The sequence below is a fragment of the Zonotrichia leucophrys genome, chromosome 2 (genome assembly GCF_028769735.1).
Source record: "Zonotrichia leucophrys gambelii isolate GWCS_2022_RI chromosome 2, RI_Zleu_2.0, whole genome shotgun sequence".
Taxonomy (NCBI): domain Eukaryota; kingdom Metazoa; phylum Chordata; class Aves; order Passeriformes; family Passerellidae; genus Zonotrichia; species Zonotrichia leucophrys.
This window is the reverse complement of record NC_088171.1, coordinates 24293611-24319499: the sequence shown is the minus strand read 5'-3', so window position 1 is coordinate 24319499 and position 25889 is coordinate 24293611. Positions and strand designations below refer to the sequence as shown.

The following is a 25889-nucleotide window of genomic DNA, read 5'->3' as shown; positions in this document are numbered from 1 at the left end:
AAAGTACACAGTCCTTTAAAGTACAGCTTGCTAAACAAAGTTACACTGCAAACTCCAGTGCAGGCATGAACCTAAAGCTCACAGCTTTAAGAGAAATATTAGTATTAACAGAAGAATTTTAAGAGCATTAAGAGAAGTATGGGTAAGCCATGAGTTACAAAAACATATAGAAGAGCCAAGTCATGTTATCCAGTAACTGAAACTCATTTGCAATGAACTAATTCCTGTAATTATTGAATCATTCAGCTTTCAACACAGTAGGTCAATACTGATGCATTCAACCTTGAATAACTATGATTATTTCACTAAAAGTACTTTTCTCCCAAATATACTGAAGAAAACAACCACAGTGTACCAGTAATCACTTGAATAAATCTTTTAGTCATTACTGTTTTAAATAATTTTGGGAAGAGTACTGGTTTTTACCTGATGTTGAAAGCCACATTCAGTAAATATAATTATTGTTATTCATTATACAGTGCTAGAAAGTTATTTATTAGTACTTCAAAGTTCTTCTCTGTTTCACTAACATTCTGAAGCATTTCTCACATTAATCCTTGTATTCGTTATACTGCAGGCCAAAGAAAAATTATGCTTTATTTATGGTTCCTACGACTATTAGGAGGAACAGTAGCACCAAAATAAAGACTAAACAATTCCTAATGCAAAAATGTATCAATTACTTCTGTAAGTTTCTTGTAACCAGAACACTATTGTTTTTATTTATGAGTTACTCAAGTTTAGCATTCCCTTAGAGAGTCAGGAATACTGTTTCCAAGATCCCATGCCTCTTCTGGCTTTTATTTCAATATTCTGAGTGGGATTTCAAAAGAAATAGAGCTGAATGCCAAATCAGAAGTGGCTTCCACTGAAGCTGGCTGCTTACCAGCAGCTTTGTGACAGTCCTTGTAAAGCAAAATCTGTGTGATTTGCATCTCTGTCTCTGGCCCTTTCTTATATACATCTCTTGATGGCTAGAACTAATTCCAGGTGCCATCCTTCCAGCCTTGTCTCCAAATCCTTCCTTTGAACACAGATTTTTTCTGAGACCATCCAGTCTGAATTCTCTTCCCACATAACCGTCGACTTTTAGTTATATATTGGTCTCAAACAAATGTGAGATGAAATAATAAACATGAAATTACCAACAAGTGTTCTCATTGTCACCTTTTAAACACACAGATTTGTATTTCTGCACAGGACAACTATCTTTGTTTGTTTGTAAATGACCTGGCAGTGTAGGCTATCTAGTGTTGATATTATTTACATAGCAATAATGAAGAAATTACAGAGTGAATACTATCAAGCTTTGCATCATTTGTATTTCTTAAAAACCATAACTGTATTACAGAAATTATCTCATCTTTATTTCTCCCACCATAAAAATATTTTCAGTTTGTATGTCACTTTAATGACACTAATTATTTTCCTTACATGTCCCAATGATGTAACTTTATTACATTAAATAGGAAAAAAAAAGTGTGAATTTAAAAAAATCAAATAATCTATGATCTGTACCTTGGCCAAAAAGGAAAGCTGTGTCTATATACAATGACACTGAGTATTTTGCTTGGATTTTGCAATTAGATATAAAAATTAATGAGTTATTTCTGAAATATTTGAGCCAACAGATCTCTCTGGTAAGGAAGGCACATGTGCCTCTAACCCCAGGGTGAAGTGAAGCCATTTGACACAATGATTCAGTATTTACCAATCAACTCAGCAGTCACAAACTCTACCTGGCAACAAAATTAGTTGAAATAAAGATGTGGACATTCTGGCTGGCAAGGACCAAAGCTGTACTGCTCTATAAACCAAAGAAAATTTTACTTCGCCTGTGGTAAAATGTTCACTAAGGAGAACAGACAAGACAGAATAAGAAACCTTTGAGTGCACTGCATTAATAGGTCTCATTTCACCAATCACTAACAAAGCAGTGTTACTCTGCAATGTGTGATTTCCACCAAGGAAAGTAAAATTAGAACAGTTTCCTCTGGGTGCAAAAAAACCCTAGCAGCAAGAAGAAGCAATAACACACTCAAGAGTGGCAGCTGTAGCTGGAGAGCAAAGGCTGTGCTGTGAGCAACAAACTCACAAGCATCATGTCTCTTTAACCTACTAAGGTTAAAATAATTGAAGTCAGACAGAAAAGAGTCAGCCTTAAGACCTAAAAACACAGCAGCTGACTTGCTTTTGATCTTTGTTTGTAGGTCAGACTGTGATTAGAATAAAGTCTACTTTCTGTTTTGCATTTTGTGAGCAGGTCATGAGGAACACCAGGGAAGATACCTTGGGAGGCCACACACGTCTGCTCAGTGAGAACAGCTCATAACTGAGATTTTCAGCTTTAGGGAAAGGAAAACAACAGTCAGTCAGATAAAGATCTGAGTTTTTCAGCCTGCCTAACTGTACTTTAGAAGACACTGCCCAAGTGGGTGGCAGCCTTTGAGGAACAAAGCAAATGCTACTGTTGCTACTTCACATCTGCGGCTGCTCCTCTAAGTGTCTCCTCTGGTTTTTTCTGTCTTTGGCAGATTTCTCCAGGATTTAGTCACAGCAAAAACTTGATCACTTTTAAAGGCTTCCTATTTATACTTTGTACATCATCTTGACTTCTTTTTAGACTGACTATGATGAAAATGACCTTATAAATTACTATTTTCTACCACCCAGTCAGATGCTCTGCTACTGAAATCAGGGGCACTTCAATTCACTTGGTCCTCCTGCTTCTTAATAAACATGCCCACAAAGCCCTGTGAGATCATATTCTTAATTTATTATTCTCCTTCATCTAATCGAGAGGTCCCTTCAGTATTTCATATTCCAATGAATTTGAAAGGGGACCAAGACTCACAACAACACAAAATGACTGATCTAAAAAGGACTTTACAGAACTAATTCAGCAGCTGAGTGCAACGACAACAAAGCAATTTGAGAAACATCTATGCTTCCACTTGGACAGATCCAAACACTGCACAGGTCAGTCACCCCACACTACCAAAGGAAAACATTTAACACTACACCACAAGCAGTATTGCCCACAAGAAGCATTCATGTCTCATATTGTAAAATCATCAAAGTTTTCAATTTACAACTTTGCAGGTGCTTACTATTCAGTTTTACATATTTAGTATTAACACAGGATGAGATTCATCTTCTCAGCTCCGGTGACCTACAGTGCAGACAGCTGATCCAATTCTCTTAAATTCCCTTTGAATCAATAGGAAGAAACAGGCACTGCTGGCACACCCTTAATTTAAAACACTTTATGGTCACCTTCACAATACATGAATTGTGCTGTTGCCTTCGCTAATTATTCTGACTAGATTTATTACCTATGACTATATTGACTATAAAGGAGACCTAGTATGAATAATTCCAGTGGAGACATACTTACTTTTCTGAATAAAATTAATTTCAACAGAAGTATGTTTGAAATAGTTATCTGGATAATTGTTGATAAATAAAACAAGCTTGCTTTCTGTTGCTCAAAGTGAATGATCTGGACAATGACATTCTAATAAATTATTCAGATGAAGTAGTGTATCATACACTTTAAGTTATTAAACCAGAACAGAATTATTTTGTTATGTGGAAGAAAGCAAATATAGTTGGATGGTTTTCTTTTGTATTAAAATTAGAAGCCAAAACATAAAAAAATTACTTTTAGGACAGTAGCTTAGGCCACTATTATGCCTTCATGATTTTTCTTCCAAATGAGCTTTAAATTGGAAAACACCAAGCACATGTAATAATTCAAAGAATTACCATGAGAAACAAAAAAAAAAGGGAGGAAAAAAAAGAGTCCTCCAGTTGCTTTCTGAACCACCAACTTGAAAACATCCATACACTCAATACAAATTTCCTTACACTGGGATCCTGTAGTTTTGGTTAATAACCCCACATTTTCCCCATTTGCCCTTATTGGACAAAGAGCTCCTATGAACCTTATTAGTTTTCTTTTCCTCACATTATATCAGAAGTACTGTTAGGAAAGCAATTTACAAAGGAACACTAGACTTATTGTCAAAGCACTGAATAGATGTTCAGAAATTTAATAAAAAATATGAATTTTAGCACCTTTATGAAGATTTCAGCACGAGTCATTTAGGTCTATTTGCATCTCAAAGTTTAAATATTTACAGAACTTCTGTCTGTCAAAACAGTGAAGTAGCCTCTTTTTGATTTCCATCTCCAGAAAAAAACAATATAAAAAATTCAGAGCAGCTTCAACCTTATCACAAAACAAGCAACTACAGCACTTCTCTAAAGCCAGATGACCTGCAAAGAACAGGGTTTTCATCAATACTTTTCCTTAATATATATTTTTGCAGCATAAAAATCCTCTAATAACTGCTAAACTTCAGGGAAATCTTGTTCTGAAAAACAGTCTACACACATGTCCCTCAAAACTATCCAAAACTAATTTTCAACATGACTGCAAATGGATGAAAAGCCAACAAAACCTGGCACGGGAAGAAACATTCCTGAATGTGCTGTGACAAATGCAGCATTCCCTTTGGGGTCAACAAGTTTTCTGGCAAATTCACCCTCCATAACATGCTGGAATTATCAACATACTTTTTTTGACTGCATTACAATTGCTTGGTCCAGTCTTTACTGAAACCTCTTTAACAGGCAGAACAGAAGGGAATTGTAGCTGAAATTGCAAGGGATGCATAGCCTAGAGGAAACCACCACTATTTTCATGTTCTGTCATTCTTCTGAAGCGAAATTTACTTCCCAAATTATAGTCATGAAACAAGAGATATTGCCTATGAACATATCCCAGGCACATTTACCAATGTTTCTCTCTGACTGACCTAGCTATGCCTTCATTGCCAGAGCTGCTTTACCATCATTACTGAATGGCAGACATCAAGAATGTTAAGAGAAGTGGGTTTGGGTTTGATTTTTTTTTCTTCAGTTTCAGCAATCACCTCAATTTCCAGAATCTCTGTAAGAAGAAAGTCCTGTTTTTCTTGTTCTAGGAAAAAACCAGCTTTGTCCTGTCCTGTCTCCCCAGAGTTCCATGTTTCTGTCATCTCCTCCTCCCCGCTCTTCAGGCCAGGACCAGCAGCAACTGCTACAACAATCCACTTTTGGCTTGAATACCCACAAAGTGCTCAGATATAGCACTATGAAACACACAATGAGGAAAATCTGTCACTGATCCAAAAAGCTTCCCAGCAAAGCTGCAAAACTGAAAGTCACACCACATATATTGCAAAATGACAGTTTATCTAAGGGGTTTTTTTTCCTTTCAACGTCAAGCAAGTCCTCGTGATTTCCAGTCACTCCATCTCAAGCAGCCTCTGGAAAGTCTGTTCTCTTGTCATAGCTCAGAGTGCTTCACCAGCAGCCAGACTCCAGTGAGTAACTTTCCACATTGATAGCAATTCTTTCAAACTAAGTAGTCAGATGGTCTAAAACATGTCTTGGGCAAAAAAGAAAAACAAAAAGCCTGAGGGCATTGGATGTGCTTGATCATCTGAAGACTGCCTTTTCTAAAGAAAACATGTTTCCAGCATGCTTTGTCTGTAATATTTTTATACACATTTAGGGAGTGAAATTTCAACTACCTTCTTAAATATGAATCTTCTGTCAAGATCTTAATTCATTGGGAAACATGATAAATGTTCGTAGTGGGATGAGACCAGTGTGGATGCTGTATAAAGCTCTCAGAATTCCTGTGTGGGGTGCTTCATGAACTGCCCCAGTGTGGGTAACTCCACAGGGCACAGTCCTTCAAAACGCACAGCAGCAGTGTGGGTCCCCACAGGATCACAGGTCCTGCCAGAAACCCTGCATCTCTGTGGGCTGCTCTCCACAGGCTGTGCAGCTCCTGCCAGGAGCCTGATCCAGCATGGACTCTCCATGGGCTCCAGGCATACCCAGGGCACACCCACCTGTTCTGCTGTGGGGTCCTCCAGGGGCTGTGGGTGCCTCTCTGCTCCCCATGGATGTCCAGGGGCTGTGGGTGCCCCTCTGCTCCCCATGGATGTCCAGGGGCTATGGGTGCCCCTCTGCTCCCCATGGATGTCCAGGGGCTGTGGGAGGCCATCCAGCCCCAGCACAGCCTGCACCATGGGCTGCAGGGCAATCTCTGCTCCAGGGCCTGGAGCACCTCCTGCCCCTCCTTCTCTGCCCTGGGCTCTCTGCAGAGCTGTTTCCCTCACATTTTTTTCACTCCTCTCTCATAGAAGCTGTGCAGCATTTTTCATCCTTTCCTAAGTATGCAGAGGTACCACCAGCATGACCACAGTCTCAGCTTTGGCCAGTGGTGGGGCAGGTCTGGAGCTGGCAGACACCAGCTGTGCCTGGTGTGTGGCACTCTGATCTCTTCTCGCAGATGCCATCCCTGCAGCTCCCTGCTACCAAAACCCTGCCCCATGAACCCAGTACAATGCCCCTCTGCCACCTCCTCTGACAGGTGCCACAGCTGGGGTCTCAGGGTTATCCTGTGCCAGACTTGGGGCTCCTCTCTGCTGATGAGCTTACTGGCCTGAGATCAAGTTTTAGAAAATTCTTGTTTGAGTTAATTAGCTGTGGTCAGCAATTTTTGGTTTATAAACATTAAATGCTATGTTAAAACAAACTGGTATGTCAGGTAAACATTATTCAGGGCTGCAGACCAAGTTATACATTAATGGAATGTTGACTATGTTTTGGTTTATATTTCAACATTCCTAGTATACTAAAGTTTCCTATGATACTCATTAAAATGATCAAGAAATGATCCTAGCATTTTAACAAAATCTTGCTGGATCTTGTGAAAAGAAGTTAACAGCAAATTTTTAAATTTTTACATCTTGATCCTGTTTCTGGTCTGTAAATATTGGATGAAAAGTGCAGCAGCCAGATGACTCAGATACTTGCTGCATAATAACTGAGCAGCTCGAAATCATTGAGAAATTTTTGTTGGCTTAAGTTTCTGCCAGTAGACTTCATGCTGGATTAAATCAAATTCGTGCAGGTTGGCAGTTTTGCTTTGTGACCCTTTCACCTCTTCTCCAGTTTCTTGGTTCTTTCCTTCTGAGATGACTGCAGCAGGATGTCCCCAAGTCCCTTTCACTGCAAACCTGGTGCTTTCACTGTGCCTTTGGCCAGTCACACCACCCTCAGCACTGCCAGATAGGATATTTCTAAACTTCCCAAAATATCTCTCTCAATGCATTCTGTAATGCAAAAGGTGTACCAACAACTGCATCATACTACTCTATTTTGAGAAAATCTCACACAGTAAACTGTAAACACGTCAGTTCATATCCACCCACAATAATACTATTGCCTATAATGAAAAATTGAATTATATGGTGCGCATGCAAGTAAATGCTAAAGCTTGTAGTTAGTGGTGCTATAGATTCCCCAATATTTAAAATGTTTTATGAAGAGATAAACATAAAATATTATACTACTACGGACATCTCATAATTGTAAATTTCTCTCAAAACACAAAGAAATTAAAATTAATTTATATTTAGGCACTCAACTTTATCAGTAAATCAAAGCACTCCTTTTAAAAATCAGCTCATTTAACCCCTGCCATATCCAGAACTTTCTGCATCAAAAAGAAGAAGCTTAACTCCAAAGCACTTGTGCCCTTTCTGCTATCAACTTAGCAAATAGACACACAGTAAGGCTTGTATTTGTTCACTTTTACTACTTTATTTAGATAAAAAGGCCCCATTTATGTGCAGCACATCTTAAACAGAAGCCCTTAGAAAGACATCAGAAAAGTTAATAGTAAAAAAACTTCAGTAAATTATTCCTCACAAGTGCTACAATTCTAACAGTCTGGGTTTTCAGAACCAGATTCCAGCAGATAAAGGCACCCACCCTATGTTTAAAGACAGAAAATGTATTACTAACCCTTGATTCAAACAAGACAAAAGAATTATTCTTTTGATCATTAGTTTGTAATGTGTGAAAAAAAAAGTTCTCCCGTGAGACTTAGATGTTGAAGGGCCTATGTAGCTAGTAGCAAAATGGCATTTCTAAATGACTTTAAAAAAATACAAAGCAGTTATTTGAGATTCCATCATAATGATGCAATAATTAACTAATGCACTGCTCAGAAGTCAGTAATTATTACTATTTCTTTTCATATGTGCAATTCCATGTGTCCTTGCTGTCTCAATGAGACTATAATTTCTTAAGAGCTATTTGCTTGAGAGAAATCTGAAAATCTCAGAGGAAAAAATAATATGGAAAGTGTAAGTAAAAACACTATTTTAAATTCATTTTAGTTAACTCTTTTCTATAATTCAAGAATAGGAATGGGGGGAAAAATCAACAAAAAAGTTTCAGTGATGAAATGAAAACAAATTAAAAACAGAAATACAGAATACATAGGGAAGAAGAGAAAAATATTTAGCCAAAATTTAGGTAAATTATAAATTATAAAATAAAAATCTGATTAGATGAATCTAAAACACTGAGGAAAAATTTATGATCAGAGGCCAGAAAGCTAGTAAAGTTACATGATACAAGGTACAAAACAAACCTTATGAATACTACAGGACCATTTAGACATGAACACAAAAATGAAAATAATATTTCTAATAACACAGTTGAGTATTTCTTTCTGTTCTGCTTCCTAATATGAAGAAGAGGATATTTATGAAATTCTCTCTAATAGTGCTTACTGAAGAAGAGGTTTAGCAATGTCTGCCTAGTAGTACCTTCACAAAATACTAGATGAGAATAGCTTGTGTCTGCAATGTCTGGACATGGGTAAGATGGTAATCTTTAATTGATCTTAGAGCACTGAAAAAAATACAAAAGAATGGAAATACCTAATATTGGGGATTGCTGTTCATGTTGACTGCAGCAACAATAAACTTACTCATTGTCAAGATATTAATGTTCACTGTTATTATGCAACTCAAAAAATAAAAGCTGTCTGAATAATGCAAGAATAAATATATATTGTACCATCTAGAAATAGTTACAATCAGTGTAATATCCACAAAACTTTGCAAACAGATTATTTAAAGACAGGAAAACACATCAAGAATGGTGGAACAGTCACTATTTTCAAAGAACGATTATATAGGAGTCCTAAGGAAACAAGCTAAAACTGCCCAAGACTAATTTTACAAAGAAAGGAACAGACACTGAAACAAAATTAAAGACTGTTTATCAGCCTGTGATTATAGACTAACTTGAATGTTTTCTATTACTACTAGAACTTGTTACAAATTCTGTCTGGGCAACACACATATGCACATATATGTGTACACCTATGCACACACACCAGGAGTTTGTAACCTGGCTGACACTCTTGCATTTTCAGGTCAGTTGTTCACAGCCAAGCCAAATTTCAAAGGCTGCTTACCCCAGGATACGATTCATCCCATGCCTAGCAGCATAATGGAGTGGAGTATTGTGCTGGTACGTTTCTCCATAAGAAGTATTTGGGTCAAGAGTTTCTTTGAGTTGAGGGTTGCTCTCATAGATTTGGCAGGCCAAGTTTTCATCTCCATTTATAAGAGCTTTGCGGAATTTGGTGGTTGTATTTCCCATGTTGCTGTCCTAGCTATCAATGGCACTTCCTTTCCCCTTCATCCACTTGTTGTACGGTTCTGTAACATGCTTCACAACCTAAAAAAGACAAAAAACATTCCAGTTATTCTGTAAAATACTTTTTCCTAGATGAAAAGAAAGAATGCAGAGCACTGTAAATAGGCAGGTCAAGAAGAAGTGCATAGGGTCTCTTTACTTCTCCTCATGAATGGCTGAAGTCTTTCTAGGTAATGCACACTAATTCCCAATTCTTCCAGATAATTTCCTTGATAAATTGTGGATATCTTCACTACCTACACTCTTTAAACCTATGGCTAATATTGACCTGTATTAGGAGACTGGCATGAACACTGAATTTCCATGAATGAGAAATGAATTAAAAATTAGATGTTAATTCAAAAACAGAATAGATCTAAAGCAAAATTCTTCAAAAATATGCAATAAAGCAGACATTAGTTTAACTTTTAATTAAAGAAAATCATATTAAAATATGCTTGAAGAACCTGAGCTTGTATAGGTGGGTGTACACAGCACCCTTCTGTGCCAGTAAGATGAATGCCCATGAACACCGGAATTACCATGGCCCCATCTTAACAGCTCTGCTAAGCAGACTCTTTTAAACACCTAGCCCCTTACACTTAGGTCTACAATGAATGGGTCCACACAACATCTGGCCTTTGCACTGGCACCAACCAACTGCACCTTACAGTACTCTGAAGTTTTTCCCGCTGCTGCGCTCCCCAGCCTCTCACCTTTACCTGATGGAGGCACCCAGCAGATTAAGCTGCAAAAAGACAGGGCAGACAGAGCATCTCTGCTCATGACACAGGACAGCAGGAGTTTATCTGGATGTGCAGCTGCAGAGAGCACATGCTGGTTTATGTCAGGGCACAGACAGGGGAGTCAGCACTGGCTGCAGCTGGTAGCACAGTGAACCTTCTAGGAGGTCCCTTTTGTGCATGAGTCATCCCATCCACACTGCTCCATGCCAGACCTTTCATCCCACAAAGCACACTCAGGGATCCAAATATGCCAGGCACAGCAGGTTGGGGGATTGAGAGACTGTGTTGTGCACATAAAATCAGACAGGGCAGGAGCTGCCCAGTACCTTGTATTCAACTTGTTGGGACTATCTCAAAGCTACTATTTCTACACTGGCTTTCCAACACAGTTACTGGTACCTCTCCAGCCTCGTAGACAGACAAAACAGAGGAATCCAAGGGATCTAGAGCTGCAGAGAATCCAAGGGAATCAGGATGTTGATAAAATTCACACTAAAAGCAGTTGAGGAAGCCTGGTGAACAGCTGCAGTGACACTTTTGTTTCCCCAGAGCTGTTGTCACCGGTTGCCTCATCAGCATGGTCAGGTCTGTTCAAGAAGGAGGGAGGTGGCCTTGGTGGCCCTCATTTTGATCCTTTGTCCTCCAAAATTGTGGTAAGGCAACCCTTATTTTGAGCTGTTGTGAGGTAGCAAGGACTCTGCTGTATCATCTGCCTCCATGTACTAAACATGTTGTCTGAGACCAGAGTCACCTAAAGAAGAACCAAGTAGGCACTCATCCAAATGCAAATGGACATCCTTCTAGATCTAGTTATATCCACAAACCAAAACCTAGATTATTCAATCACACTACAGATTCTGCAGCATTTTGTATCATTCTGTCATTGACTTATTTTAAAATACAAACATGCAGCTACTACGCAGATATAATATTTATATTCTTCAAGAAAGTCACTGCATGTTGACATTACTATGTCACAACTCTCAGTGCCATAAATGAATGTGTTTTCAGATGCAAAACTAGATGCATTACTCTACATACTGGGTAGTTTCAGGCTTTAGTCTAAGAACCCTTTATTCTATGAAGAAAAGTTCTCTTTTTAGTCAGCCAGCAGTTCATATTACATTCAACAGACAGGATCTCAGGAATAACTTGAAAGAACGATTTCACTGAAGTTTAACAAGATTAGTTTGTGGTATTACGTGTCAATCCCTATCTACCACCAGTAGCTCTCAAGACTATAAACTAAATTAATGAGAACAAATGCCTAAAAGATATCAGAATCACCATGGAAATCAATAATGAAGATCCCACTAATGGCTGTAACACTAAGAAAAGCAAAAATAATTTGAAATTAGAACGTAACAGCACCAATTTCCATGCATTTATTTCTGGAAATTAGCACACAGATAACTTGCATCAGCTGCATAACATGCTGCTTCTTGCCCAAACTGGAACATTAAACAAACCTGGGTAGGGATGAATGAGAACACTGAGAGTGGAAGGAGATAAGATGGTGTCCCCAGGCACCTGAGAGAAATCTGGGACAGGGTGGTTCTGTTGAGATGTGAAGATGAGATCTGAATGGATTTAGGCAGGGGTATGGAAATGCATGGGAGATGTGAGGGTCTCTATGGGGTGAGCTAAAAGGCTCAAGTCATTTTTGTGCAGAAAAGGCAAAAATTATTCTTTTGTACACTGAATAAACTTTATTTACTTTTGATGGAGCATGGGTATATTAGAATGTTGGACTGTCATCAGTGACTACTAATATAAAAGATGTAGGCACATTGCTTGAACTATTATGTACATTGTCATGTCATCCAGAAAGTTTAGGAATTTGCAGACTGCACCATGTAAGTCACTGAAAACAGCAGTGACATCTGCTTTCTTTAAAAAAGCTGACAGCCTAGGTGTCCAATAAAGGGCTAAATATGACACAGACATAATACAGAAAGGTGAATGAAATAGAAAGAGTAAAAAACTTGTTTGTATAAAAGGATCAGACTCCAAGGGAAATGAATCTCAGTCAAAGGAAAGGGAGAATTTTAAGAAGGATTATGAGACAGAGCTATGATATGGCTTTGAAAAGACACAAGTGAACTCCAACACAAAACCAAGAATGAATGCAGAGGTATTGAAAATTTAGCAAAGGCTAATGTAAATATAGCCATCACATTATCAAAATAAAATGAAAGATGATAGAATGGGGATAGTCAATGAAGGCCCTTCAGGTGATGGCAAACAGCTTATATTTGATGTGATAGCAAGAAACTGATCTCTGGAAGAATGGAAGGAGAGAAGTGACAGGGTCAAAATTAACTCAGAAAACAATTCTCTACTTAAAAGATATGATATGATAAACTATATAAATGTCTGTCACCTTCATACAGTATCCACAAAATTTTTAATTTTTCACACTACAGTAGGCACTATTAGCCTTTTATGCTCTGGAAATTTGGTGGGCCACACAGTAGTATTTTTTGTTTTCTGAACTGCAATTAAACAGGTCAGCAGAAACACAGAAAGACAAGGGAGAAGCTGTCTCTGTACCCTGGCTCTAACAGCTGGCTCCCAGCATGTCTGGAAGTCCAGAAGAAAGAAAGATGGGACAGCTGCTGTCTCTCTCAAGCTGCTGTAGTTGATGAGTGCCCTTCTGTAAAATATTCAAGATCTGCCCATTTACAGTCATCAGTTCATCTTTCAGCAAACAGCCCCATTGCATCCACCACCAAAGCAGCCTCTGCCTCAACTGAAGGAGAAAAAGGACAAAATGTCAGCTGATGCAGCAAAATTCTGACCTGAGAATGGCTGAAAGGGGCCCTGTCTGATGCCTTTTAGTGCAGTTATCTTTCATGAAGAGCTTCCAACCTGTTACATTCTCAGAGAACGGGAAGTTAATGAGCAAAGATGGAACCAGACATTCAGGGAAAGGAAACTTAGTTCACTCCTTCAGTCTGTCGTTTTGTGGTTTTAGAGGTGAAGGGCATATAACACATACATTTCCTCTGACACAGGTGGCAGGGAAGTGGTCTGGAAGGTTATCAGCCAGTCAGAGACCTGGAGAGCTGAACTCAGGTGCTGCTAAAGCAGCTTCAGCAGCTCCTGGGCTCACATGGGGGGTGTGCAGTATCAGTGTCACTGTTCTTGCTTCCCTCTACGTATAAACCCAGCATTTAAAATCCTTAGGCTTTTTTTTAGTGTCCACATCCCAGTGGGAAAAAAATGACCACACAAACATGACAATATTCTAGAATTTTATCTAAATAAAATGAGACTTGAATAGAATTTTACAGGATAAATACAAGATTTTTTTTTTTGGTAAGGAGATCTATTCAGTGAATTGTCAAGCTCTGTGCTAACAGAAAAACTGTATCATGGCCTTTAGCATAACCTTCTATCATTTATCATAAACACAAACATCATTTTACACCAAAGAACTCAGCAAAAACTAAATGTAATGTTTGAAAAATATTTCCCATATTATTTCTGAATTCCAAACATCAAGTTCTAATTTTGAAAGTATATTTATTACTGTATTGCCACATAGAAGTTCCAGCCTAACAAAACCCAAAAACCACTCTAAAGTTTAGGGAAAGATTCCTATAAACTCCATCGGGGCATCACACTTCTCTGCCTTAGCACTGAACAGTAATTTCTATGGCTTATTAGCAACACTTGGTATCACAGCTCTAAAAAAGTTTAACAAAGAGACAGCCACTCTCATTGAATACAAGATGGTAAAAGTAGATAAAGAAAGACATGAGTAGAGCAAGGAAACAATGAAATTCTGAGAGCAGCTCTCCAGTTACTATTGATTCTTCCATGGACATCATCATAGAAGTGAGTCTGAAGAAGAACAGCAATGACATCATAGGATTTTAGAATGAGTTCCTCCTTTCTAGGTGCTTGCTAGAAATTTGTCAAAAATAGTAAAATGTTGTACAAAGGGGAACAGGTAAATATTTTGGAAACATCATACATCTAGCACTCATTTAGGAACCACACACTGAACACAAAAGTCTTTCATGACACGGCATATCTTTCTCAATTTACATTTTAATTGCTTTAATACTAAAACAGAATTTCTTACTGAATGGAGGACTGGCATGTGTTGATACAGCAGCTGTTCTAAACCTTAGGGAATGAAAAAAAGGGAGACAGACTGTATTGCATCACACTGCTTAGAAAATCTATCAAAACCAGTAACAAAATACTCAGGTTTAACAATGAGAAGAAAATGCTATGTATTTCTTGCACCAAAAAAAGTTAGTGTTTATATAATGAGCAACAATCAGGATTGAAGCTAATAGTCATCTGCAACTTTTGTTTTTTTTTACAATGTAACATTTCATAATTACACAGCTTAACCTTAAAAAGTTTAAGTACAATTTGCAGATTAAAAACCTTAAAAACGACTTCTTAAGTAGTTTGTCATGTAAACTAAAAGAATATTCTTCTGGAAAAGCTAAGTGAGCCAAGATCAAAGAAGACTATGCAGCTCCTCATACTTAAATCTTAGTATTATTAAAATAAAATACATTAACTAAAATTAGTGTACATTACAGGGCTTCTAAACCCTTCAAAAGACAAGTGATAACAAATTAGTTACACAAAAAGCATAAAAAGATGTCAAAAATACTTGGTTTTACCTGGCTTTTGATGAAACTCTGAAATACTTTGAAATTATATTCTAAAAGCATCTTCTGTTTCAAGCACAGTTAGCTCAAAAGGCAGCTATTTGATTTGCTTTGGATACTGCAGTTAAACAGCTCATTTTTAAAAGCTGACTTTCTAAACTGTTTACTGCAGAGTCTGTCCTACATTATAAATAATATTTTTTGCAGAAGGGAACCACAAACAACTTCATGGTTTAGGAGAAAGCCTCGTGACCTGTATGCTTAGGATGAGTGTCACATTATGATGTTGGTAATTTTAATCCTCACTTCTGGGACAGACTAACACAAATAAAGCAAGTCAAAAGTTATGTTCAATAACTCTCAGAATACCAGGCTGTCTCCCAGAAACAGCTCGGTACAACTCGGTAGAGTTCTTCTTCCTCTCTTACAAGGTTTTAAAAAAAAATTGCCCTCTACACAAAGTTAAAAAAAAAAAAATCTCACTTTACCAAGAAGACAAAATTAAGAATGAAGCATTCAAATATGCATGCCTATTTTACATATGGATGGCTCAGATGCCTGTAATTGAGATGCAGCAGAAAAAGGCTAAATCTAATTTTTACATGTTTATAAGATTTGTCAAATTTTAATTAATTACAAATTGTTCTCTCTAGATACCTGTATCTGGGACAACTTTTCTGCAAAATGTCTGAAGTAACAAATGCACTTGTAAAGCTTGAAAGAGTGGCGGTGTTAAGGGTTTTTTTCACACACTGAAATATGTTAAGGCTTGTGCCAGAAGTTCTAAGTCATCAACAGGAAATAATGAAAGAGTCCCTGCCACTTTAAACCTCTGTGAATAAGACTTAACATTATCAAACTCTTGTTACATTTTACACATCAAAATGCAGAACAAAAAAAAATTAATTGCTATGCCAACATCTCATCCTTCATACAATGATCACCAGTATAACAATCTCTATGCTTTAAATGCCAAGGTTGAAAAGTGGCAAAAATGTTGAGAGTTGACTTGAATAAAACATAGTGTGGGCTAGTGAGAGAATTAATTATTTCCTCATTTATATGCTTGTGGGATAGAGAGTCTAGCAACTTGGGTTACAATCTCTTTATGCTAGCGTATGTACCCACAAGTTGAAGGTTAAAGTTATTGCTCGATTTAGTAATTTGAGACTCTGGCTTACTGACTCAGCCATAAAGACTTGCACCCAGGTAGAATATTCTCTTTCAGACACGCTTCTTTCACAACTGTAGTTTGTGGAGCAAAAGGGATTTAAAGAATGGCTTTGGTTTTCTTTGCACTGTTGCATTTAAAGGGATGCAACTGGGCCAGCTGCAGCATTGACTAGAATTAGTTTAAGAAAAAACTCTGCTTAGATGTAGCTGAAGTAATAGCTACATTAATTTTAACTGTGCTGTCTACAATACTTGCATTCATCATTTTAATGAAATGTGGTAAATCCACTGTGGAGTAGGTACAAACACACATGGCAGGAGAGACAAGACACTGTGCAGCCAAACCAAAGGTACATTGCGATAGCTGGACAAAGACCATTCCTGCAGGTAGTCAGGGAGAAAAAATCCAGCAGCACAAGTTAAAAGGAGCAATCTCTTGTGGTATATACTTTTTTTTTTCGCCTTTAGTGAACAGCAATTCAGTAGGATGGAACAAAAGAATCATCATTCTATAATTATGTTCTGGAATATCCATTGGCCTCACCTGTAATTGTGAATTAATTTCAAAATTCTTTCCAGGGTCTCATGTCTGTAGAAAATTTTTTTTAAAACAACAACAAAACCCTCAAAGTTCTAGATAACACTTTGGAGTTGTTCCCAATGCAACTGACTGTCAAGGCCTGAATAATCTTAGTAATTTCATTTGCTGTACTTTAGTCAGTGATATGAGAGAAATCAGAGAATCATTGAACATTTTGAGTTGGAAAGGACCCACAAGGATCATCGAGGTCCAATTCCCAGCCCTGCACACGACAATCTAAGGAATCATACTATGTACCTGAGAGTGTTGTCCAAAAGTTTCTTAACTCTGTCAGGCTTGGTGCCATGACCACTTCCCTGGGGAGTGTGTTCCAGTGCTCAACCACCCTCCAGGTGAAAATATTCTTAATGGTATTTTTAGGTTCCAGGCATAAAATACAGCAGAACTTTTTAGAGCTAGCTCTTCAATCTTCAGGTTATATAGAGTACTCAAATCTAAAATCTAAAAGATTTGTACCTAGTCTACCAACACTAGGACCCTAAGCCCTTCTCTATCTAGATCAGAAGGTGAAGAAGCAGAAAAAAAAAGTTTGTTGTTTTATTAGATTAAGTCAGGCTACAGACAGACATAGTTCTGGCATTTCAATCCCAAGCACACTGTTTTAGTATAAAAACCTCACTATATACTGTTCCACTAACCAAAGTAACAGTACACTTTAGGTAAAGTGCATAAAAAAACTGTCAGTTTATTAAGGATCTATAAAAGTGACTTTTGTGTTACAGGCCAATGCTGATAGCATCACCTTTCCATCACAAAGAAGTGAACAAGTGTCACCCAGCACCTGTATAAAAAAGCAGCAGCAGCTGATGACTCACAGGACACAGCATCAGTGAGAAACTAAAGAATATGAACCAGAGACTGGTAATGTTCTTAAGCAGTGCAACACTCCCATGCTGGCAGCATGTGAACACACTCCAGTCACCGTGGTGCTTCTCTGGTTTCTCCCTACCCTCACACACACATTATACCCAGAGGATGGGAGCCTCTCTGCAAAAAACATCCAAACACACTTTGCTTAGCTGTGAGAAGAACTGAACTGAGCTGGGTTGCTGCTTAAGACAAATGTGTGTTCTCTCTGAAATCAGGTTCAATAGCCAAAAACTACAGAGAAACCACCCCCAAGAGTTACAAGGCAACGGTTCACAGAGCTGGGGACAGATGGGACTCACAGACTGATGCTGTATGGGGCAGAAAGTCTGAAGAAATTTGTGTATTTCTGTCAGATTGATCTGCCTAGAAAAAGTGAGAGTAAACACAACCAGTCCTGGTACAGAGCACAGCTAGAACATGAAAGGAGGAATGAAGGCGGCAACATAAAGAACTACAGAAAACCTCATGGGAACTTGACTGATCAATCTCCATAGGGTGCAATATGCCTGGACCCTCGCCTTGACTGGGTCCAGGATTTATTTTTCAAGTACATTTGCTCACCTTAGCACAGATAAACAAATTTGAAACTGCATGAGGACCCAAAGCCAACCTTCTGGAGAATCTCTGGTAGAATATGGCCAGCCAAAAGCTTTAATACCAACTTCATTTTCAGTAGTGTTAAACTGACAGAATTGAAAACAAAATTTGCCGTCAGCAAGGCACATCCACAGAAAGTGAAACTAAACAGGATGGCAACATAGGGATGCTCATGAGGACACTCCACAGTAAAATCTGAAAATCCCTTAGAAACCTTAGCATCTTCCTGAAGTAGAAGTTTCTCAGTTTGAGGAAGCTTTTTCATATGCAAGAGTATCAGTTTGTAGGGTTATACTGGATCTTGTAAATATGAAAGAGGCCTGTATGGTAAATCATCAAATACAAGGATAGCTACACAAGGTCAGGCACCTGCAATAAGACTGCACACAACAAACATCATTCCTTCCTAAAAGCATGCAGTCTTATTTGGAAATAATGGTTATCTAAAGTTAATACATTTCAACATAAAACCTACTGGTTTTATAATCAGCAATGTGTTTCAAATAAAATAAAAAGGTGAAGAAACAAATAAATCTGGATTTTTCAATGTCCAATCTCACAAAACATGCTGTATTTGAGAATGTCAGAGGAAAGCAACAATCACCATATATAACCTCTGACTTTTGGCTCATAAGAATACTACTGGGAGGACCAGTATTCTTTGTGTAGATTCTATTTGTGATAGTTCCACAGGTTGCATGTTCTGAATAAAATAGCCAACACTTACTTTATTTCCTCTATTACTACCCAAGTGACTTAAAGCACTGAACAGAACACTGCACACCATTTCAAGGAATATGCAATTTTGTCAGAGTTCCCTACTTACACTTAAGCAAGCCAACTTTGAAGACTAGACTAAATCTCTATTTAGTGCAGTATATTAGTAACATAAATATCTATGGATGAAATTTTGTAAAATCTACTCTGATTACATGAAAGGACTACCTGTTTCCATGTTTTCAAGTGGAAGGTGAAGAAAGCACATTCAACTGTCTGAGACATTTGATGAGCATTGTTCACAAACGTACCGAACCAGAAAGAAACACGCACATACTTTCATTGTTTCCTGGAGGAATTCTTACGTGCTGGTTTTGTTCCTTGTAAAGCTAAAGGACAATGTGACCCTGCTGATCTTTCAAAGAGATCTTGATTTTTTTTTCAGATGAATGAACAAATCAATTTCCTTTTAACAAAGAGGTAATTTAACTCGTCAGCACTCCTTCAAAGCAGTACATTCATTTAAGGTCTAAACACAGAATCTGCGAGATTATTGTGTGTCTAAAATGAGATGGATTCCTATAACAAAGTATGTTTTCTACACAGTATTTAAGGAGCGTTTTACAACATTTCTGAGAGAACTTCAGGAACAATTTAACTCATTTTAGTCCAAGCACCCTGCTTATCATGGTGCTGACTCCCCACAATCCCAAGAGTCATCCCTGCTAACTAAGAATGAGCCATTCAGGTAACTGCAGAGACAAGGATCGTCACTTGCATCTTATGTACACCAGAAAATTAGGAGAATTGCAACTACTGAACTTCTGATAAAATGTCTAATATACTCACTAGCAAAATTCTGACTTTGGCAGGGAAATGGCAAAAGACATGTTGGATCTAATCTAAAGTTAAATTAAACAAACACATAACTTGAAGAAGTATTTTTAACTTTTGCCAGAACACCTCTGCTGAAATATTTGACCGTTTTTTCCAGTGCATACAAACAGTTTAACAATTTACATAAAGGCTATGGATAACAAAATTTAATTATAGTATGTCATATATAGTCTGTATTTAGGAAGATTATTCTTGACACCAGTGTAATTGCAATGAAACACAGCCTTGTTGTATAACGATTTTTGGCTTTAGGATGAGTATCAAGCCAAAGAAAACAGAAAGAGAATAAAGATTTTAAAGAAATCCAATATTACCTTAGCTTTAATCACAGAAGGGTTTGTACTGGAAAGAATCTTTAAAGATCAAAATGTCCAACCCTTCTGTCCTGGGCAGGGACATCTTTCAGTAGACCAGGCTGCTCAAAGTCCTGTCCAACCTGAGCTCAATCATGGGGCATCCCCATCATAAAATATTTCTTATGTCCAATCCACACCAACTTCTTTCTGTTTCAAGTCAATGCCTCTTGCCTTGCCAGAACTGGTCTTGGTAAAAAGCCTCTATCTCTTTCACAGAACCCCCTTTAATTATTGAAATGCTGCAACAAGTTCTCCCCAGAGCCTTCTCTACTCTGCTTCTGGGCTGAACAATCCCAACCCTTCCAGCATTTCTTCACAGGAGAGGTATTTCAGGCCTCTGCCCATTTTTGTGACAGTCCTCTGGACTCCCTCCAACAGGCCCATTCTTGTACTGGGGACCCCAGAGCTGGACACAGTGCTCCAAGTGGCATCTCTAAAGAGCAGAGCTGAACAGAGGGGGTAACCTCCCCTGACCTGCTGGCCATGCACTTCTATTGCTTCTTTTATCAGTTCTCCTACTAACATAATCAGCATACCTAGGGACTGATGCAGACACTATTACAATACAAATGACTGCTGTTCAGTGTAGAACTGTTACTGACCTTTCCCATGTAAGGCAAGGAACGGAAGAAGGAGAAATGCAAGGTAACAGAGTCACTTAGTCTGCAAAATCTGACCTATCTGGCATCACAATTACATGAAACAGAATATTATACAGGCTTAATATTAGAAAGATTTTCAAGAAACAAAGTAGTTTTACCCAAGTAGTAAAATATTAATCATTTTAGTAGAGAAGTTCTTAAAGTATTTCCATGAAGCTTTTACCAGAAGTAACTGCACAGACACTGGGATCACAAATAGCTGTACAGACACAGTGCCTGATGCTTAGTGGAACTCTCCCTGTGATCACATCCAGAGGTCACGCTGAAGCCAGAGAAGACAGTAACAGCACTCATGCCATTTCTCCTACACTCTCACTATTCCTGCTGGCAGCCTGGCTGAACTGCCAGGAGCAAGAAAAATGCAGGAAACAAAGGAAAACAGCAATAGGTTGAAAGGAGAAAGGACTCTACACAACTTTCCTTGTCCATGGGCCATTGTCATGTGAGACAAATAAGGCAGAACTAGTTGGTGTTTATTTTAACTAAAGGACATATTAATAATAGGCCTACACAAGTAGGGGAATTGTGATTATCCTGACCAAACATTCCTTATTCTGGCTTGGTTTTTTTTATTTCTAGGAAAGAGCTGAGGCTGCATAATTCTCTTATGATTATTTTTTTCCTGCTGAATCTTTCTAAGATTGAGGCTTATCCATACAATGCCTCCTCCAGTCAGGACAAGGAAGTTTCCTTCAGAAACAAAGAGAAATATAAACTAACAATTAATATTACTACCCTTCCTAACATCCAAGCTTAAGGAAAAACAAATCTTACAATGTGCTTTAAAGTTAGTATTTATATGAAAAATCTAAACCATAAGCAAAAAAAGTAGATGTTCCATGATAGAAATAAAAGATTTTTTTAATTTTAATTTTTCTTCGTTCTTTTCACAGCTAATATTGCTGAGAAGTTTGGGAGCATCAGCTGGGAGGTTTTCTGCTCACTCCTGGCTGACAAACTTCAGCTCACATGCCCAAAGAATATTACAGAATCACAGATGCAGTATTTTTTTAAAATCATTCTTTTAGAAGTCTTGTTCCGCTTATCTCTTACAGTCTTCTTAAATAGCAAAACTTTGATATAAACCCCATACTTTATATTCAGAACCACAACATCCAGGTCACCAGATTCTTACATCTTGTGTCTGCTGGAACATTTCACTATTGCATCCACTGTTTCAATTTCTTATTATGCCTGAAAACAAAAAACTCTCTGTTCGTGCAGAAATGTGTCATAACAATAAAAGAGCATCTGTGCTCCAACAAATCCAGTGGCATTTGTACTGGCTAAGGCTAACCAGTTTGCAGTAAATTTTCATCTTAAATTACTGCAATTCAATTGTAGAAAGCTAGGATGGTTTTGTTTTACTGGTTTAGCACGCAGACTACATAATACTTCACATAATCAGCCTATATAATCAAATTATTAATCCTTCACAGTATTTTAACAGTTTTCCACTTTAACAGCAATTTTCATAAGAGTGAATTAAACCAGATCCAGACATCTCTTTGGACATCATCCTGTGGTTATACTAACAGATAAAGGCAGCAGACAAGGCTGTTCAAAGGTATCTGAGGCAAGATATAATCTCAGCCAGACTTGATGATCCAAAACTCTTATGTCAAAGCAGTGTCTGACCTAGGTAAATGGCTACTTGATACAGTGAAAGATAAAGATGTAGAACAGCAGATTCTAGATGAAAACTACCGCCCAGATTTGTGAAACTGTCCATGATTTTCCAGAGAAGAAAGAGAGCAAGTTTTTAGGTACTGCGAAATAAAGAATCCTTGATGGCAGTAAGGGCTCCTATCCTCTAATAATCTGCTAAGGGAAGAAATTTCTTTAGACTAGCAACTTAGTGATTGATCTTGTCCTGAAATCAGAAATCTCCATTCAACACTTTTATTTACTCCTGAGTCTTCTTACTGTTTGCATCCACAGTGTCCAATGCTTAAAAAATTGTAATAAGATTCTTGGAGCCAATGTGTTCTTGAGATTCTGAGTTCAATTGATTTTCGGTTTGGAAATTTGAAAAATTACCTGGCAAAAAAAAAAGCCTACAAAAGTAAAACTTTTAACCTTTTATATCTCCATCACACAACTTAAAAAAGAGGAATTACAAAAGTATGAAACAAGCCTTTACAAAACTAAAAAAGCAAGACCTACAGGGTTTTTTTTTTTCAGCTCTGTAGATTTGGAAGGGTTGTGGCATAAATTAAAAATTAGGTCTGACAAAGACTGGTAAGAATCCTGTGCTGTTTTGGAAGTTATTTCAGACTGACTTGTAAAAAAAAGTGTTAATCCTCAAAAATATATCTGAATTTTGCTTAGGAATAAATATCTGTGACTCTAAATGAGGAAAAAGCTAGTTTATTCCTACTTTGAAAGAATTTGATTCCTAACAGCAATTCTGTTTTAAGACATTAACTAAGGCAAGCTGAAAATTATTTTCATTATATACATACTCAAATGTTATTAGTGATAATTAGATAATCTAATTATCTCATTTACCTCTTCTACTATTTATATGTCAACATTTTATTAATTAATACAATTTATTGTGCACTTTCATGAAACAGCTTCATATCTGATTTGCAGCCAAATTTCTAATTGTTCTAGACCTCACAAATAAAAAAATCAAACAGACAATATCTAACTTTTAGAAGTTTGTCGTTACTAATTTATGCATTTTTATTTCCCATTTTGTTTTCAAGTATTGTAAACATAATAATGGCTATACTGGATCAGATTATTCTGTCTTCTCATCTCACTCCTTGTCCAGAGTTAACATCAGAGTGTACCAATGAAAAGTACAAAAACTGGACAAGAATAGATAGACACTTCTACACAACACTCGCCCAGTCTCCAGCAATTTACCACTTGAGGTAGATTTACCACATTTTTGAGGTAGATATACTAGGTTTATATTAATAATCTGTATTGCATTTTCCTTCCACTATGTTGTTCAAAACCTCTCCAAATCTATGGAAAATTTTAACAGACAGAGCATCCTGAAATTTCACAGCTTAATTATTCATTGTGAAGAAATATCTGGTTTTAACTGGCAATTTGTTATTTCATTTTAACTGTCTACAAGAACTGAGAGGCAAACAGCAAAGAAACTTTCCATATTTGCTCTCTCCATTCCACTTGCAATTTTAGAGATTTTCACCTTCTGTAGGTGATCACCCTTACATCATACCAATCTTTTGCTCTTTTACAGATTGATTAGCCCTAATTCTGAAGAAGTGGATTCTGTGCCAATTTTAGGATTATTTCTGCTTTTTCTGATCTATTTCCAATGCCACTAACACCTTTTTAATTTAGGACATGCAAAACGAACGGATTCACATCACGGCAGCACAGCTTCTATTTTGACACTTCATTTACTTTTTTGGAGTGATACTAAGGACTAAGCTAATTTTCTTCAGAGTTTTTAATATAACCTTGAGATCTTGTTTATGAACTGTAATAATTAAGAGGATAATATTCTACATAAATTTAGGACCCTTTTCTTTCCCCCAACCATATGAATCTTTCAGCTTTAGCTATATTGAGTTTCATATCCACCACTGTGTTTCATAAAATACTTTTGCAGTGGGCCCTGTTTGTAGTAATCACTGATTACCACCTTTTTTATATTATTCATCCTCACATGAAACAGCAGAGGTCCTAGCACTGATCTACAGGGGACTCTATCAGTAACCTTCAACCACTGTGAAAACTGTCTCTTTATTTCCACCCATATCCATAACCATCTTTAAACCAGTCACTTCTGCATGCAATGGACCCTTGCTCTTTCCCAAAACTGTTTGGATCGTTTAAGACTTCTAAGTAAGGGATCATGGGATACAACACTTGAAAATTCAACCAGATTATACAAATGTATTTTGCCAACTTCTTCAAAGAATTTAAGTAAGTTTGTGAGATCAGACTTTTCATTATGGTATTAGATTGACACATCCTCAGGACAGCACATTTATTGACATGTCTGCTAATTATTACATCATATTACATAATTTCTACTGATATTCCAGGAACAGCTTAAGGCATCTGTTGTCCAACAAGCCTGTCTTGGAATCTTTTAAAAATTGCATCATGTTAACACCCCTCCAGTAATCAGTCACAAAGTTAAGTTCTTAAGAGAGAGCCTAAATATGACAAAATGCAGGGGGGCTGCACAGATTTAATTAACAAAGAAAATAATATTTGCACTGAAAAAATAACCCAAAGCAGAATTTTCACAGTTTCTCCCCAAGATTTGACACAGACTGTCAGTTATGAGATTAGACCTACAAAATCAGACCCTGGCTCTCATCACCAAGTACTTTGGCAAATGATACTTGATTATGGGATGATGTCTGCTAATCTCCTTTTACCTTGCTAGAGGTTTCCAGCCAGAATGCAGGAAACCTCTAAAGTGCATCCAAAATATTTTTTACATTGAGATGGAATAGTGATATTGTGTCATTTAAGAACGTTGAATTATTTTAGACTTCCCTCTCCATTTTCTTGTGAAAGACGTCTTTCTCTGAGAAATGCTGAATTAATTATCAAGGAAAGACTATAGCTAGATGCTATGAAGGAGAGAGGAAAGCATAAGCAGTCTTACTCTGGCAAAGTTCAAAATATCACATATGCAGACCTTGCTTCTTTTTACTCCTCTCTATTTCACTGCAACAACAAATAAAAGGAAACTTCCTCCCAAAACTGCCTCTCTTCCACGAATTTTACTGTTCTCAAGAGCTTCTGTAGTCTGTAAAGCTTGTCACTCTCTTTACTGCTCTTCACTTTATGTTTCCTGGGGAAGAACAAGGAGACAACTCATAGAAAACCCTTGCATAGCTGAAGCATACAAATTTAATCAATTTTCCCAATATGACATTTTACTTTTTATACTTTGAACTAGAACACTGCAGCCTAAAAAAAGGGGATCCATTATAAAAATATTTAGATTGTAATTGGCAGTTATGCTGGACTGTCACAGAACCAGATCACCTGAGGTACCAGATTCACACCTGTTCCATCTCAGATTGCTAATGGTCACATGGGTAATGCTTCCCTCT

The 25889-nt window shown here is 37.5% G+C and overlaps 1 protein-coding gene across 4 annotated transcripts in view; it reads right to left on the bottom strand.

The window, feature by feature from the left end:
* ANKIB1 (ankyrin repeat and IBR domain containing 1) overlaps positions 1-25889 on the bottom strand; it is an 88279-nt gene that overhangs the window by 46563 nt on the left and 15827 nt on the right. For all 4 annotated transcript variants that reach the window (XM_064704286.1, XM_064704289.1, XM_064704288.1 and 1 more), the window contains exon 2: positions 9341-9606. In XM_064704286.1, coding sequence (XP_064560356.1) covers positions 9341-9528 — 188 coding nt within the window. In that variant the 5' untranslated portion in view covers positions 9529-9606. The remainder of the gene's footprint in view (positions 1-9340; positions 9607-25889) is intronic.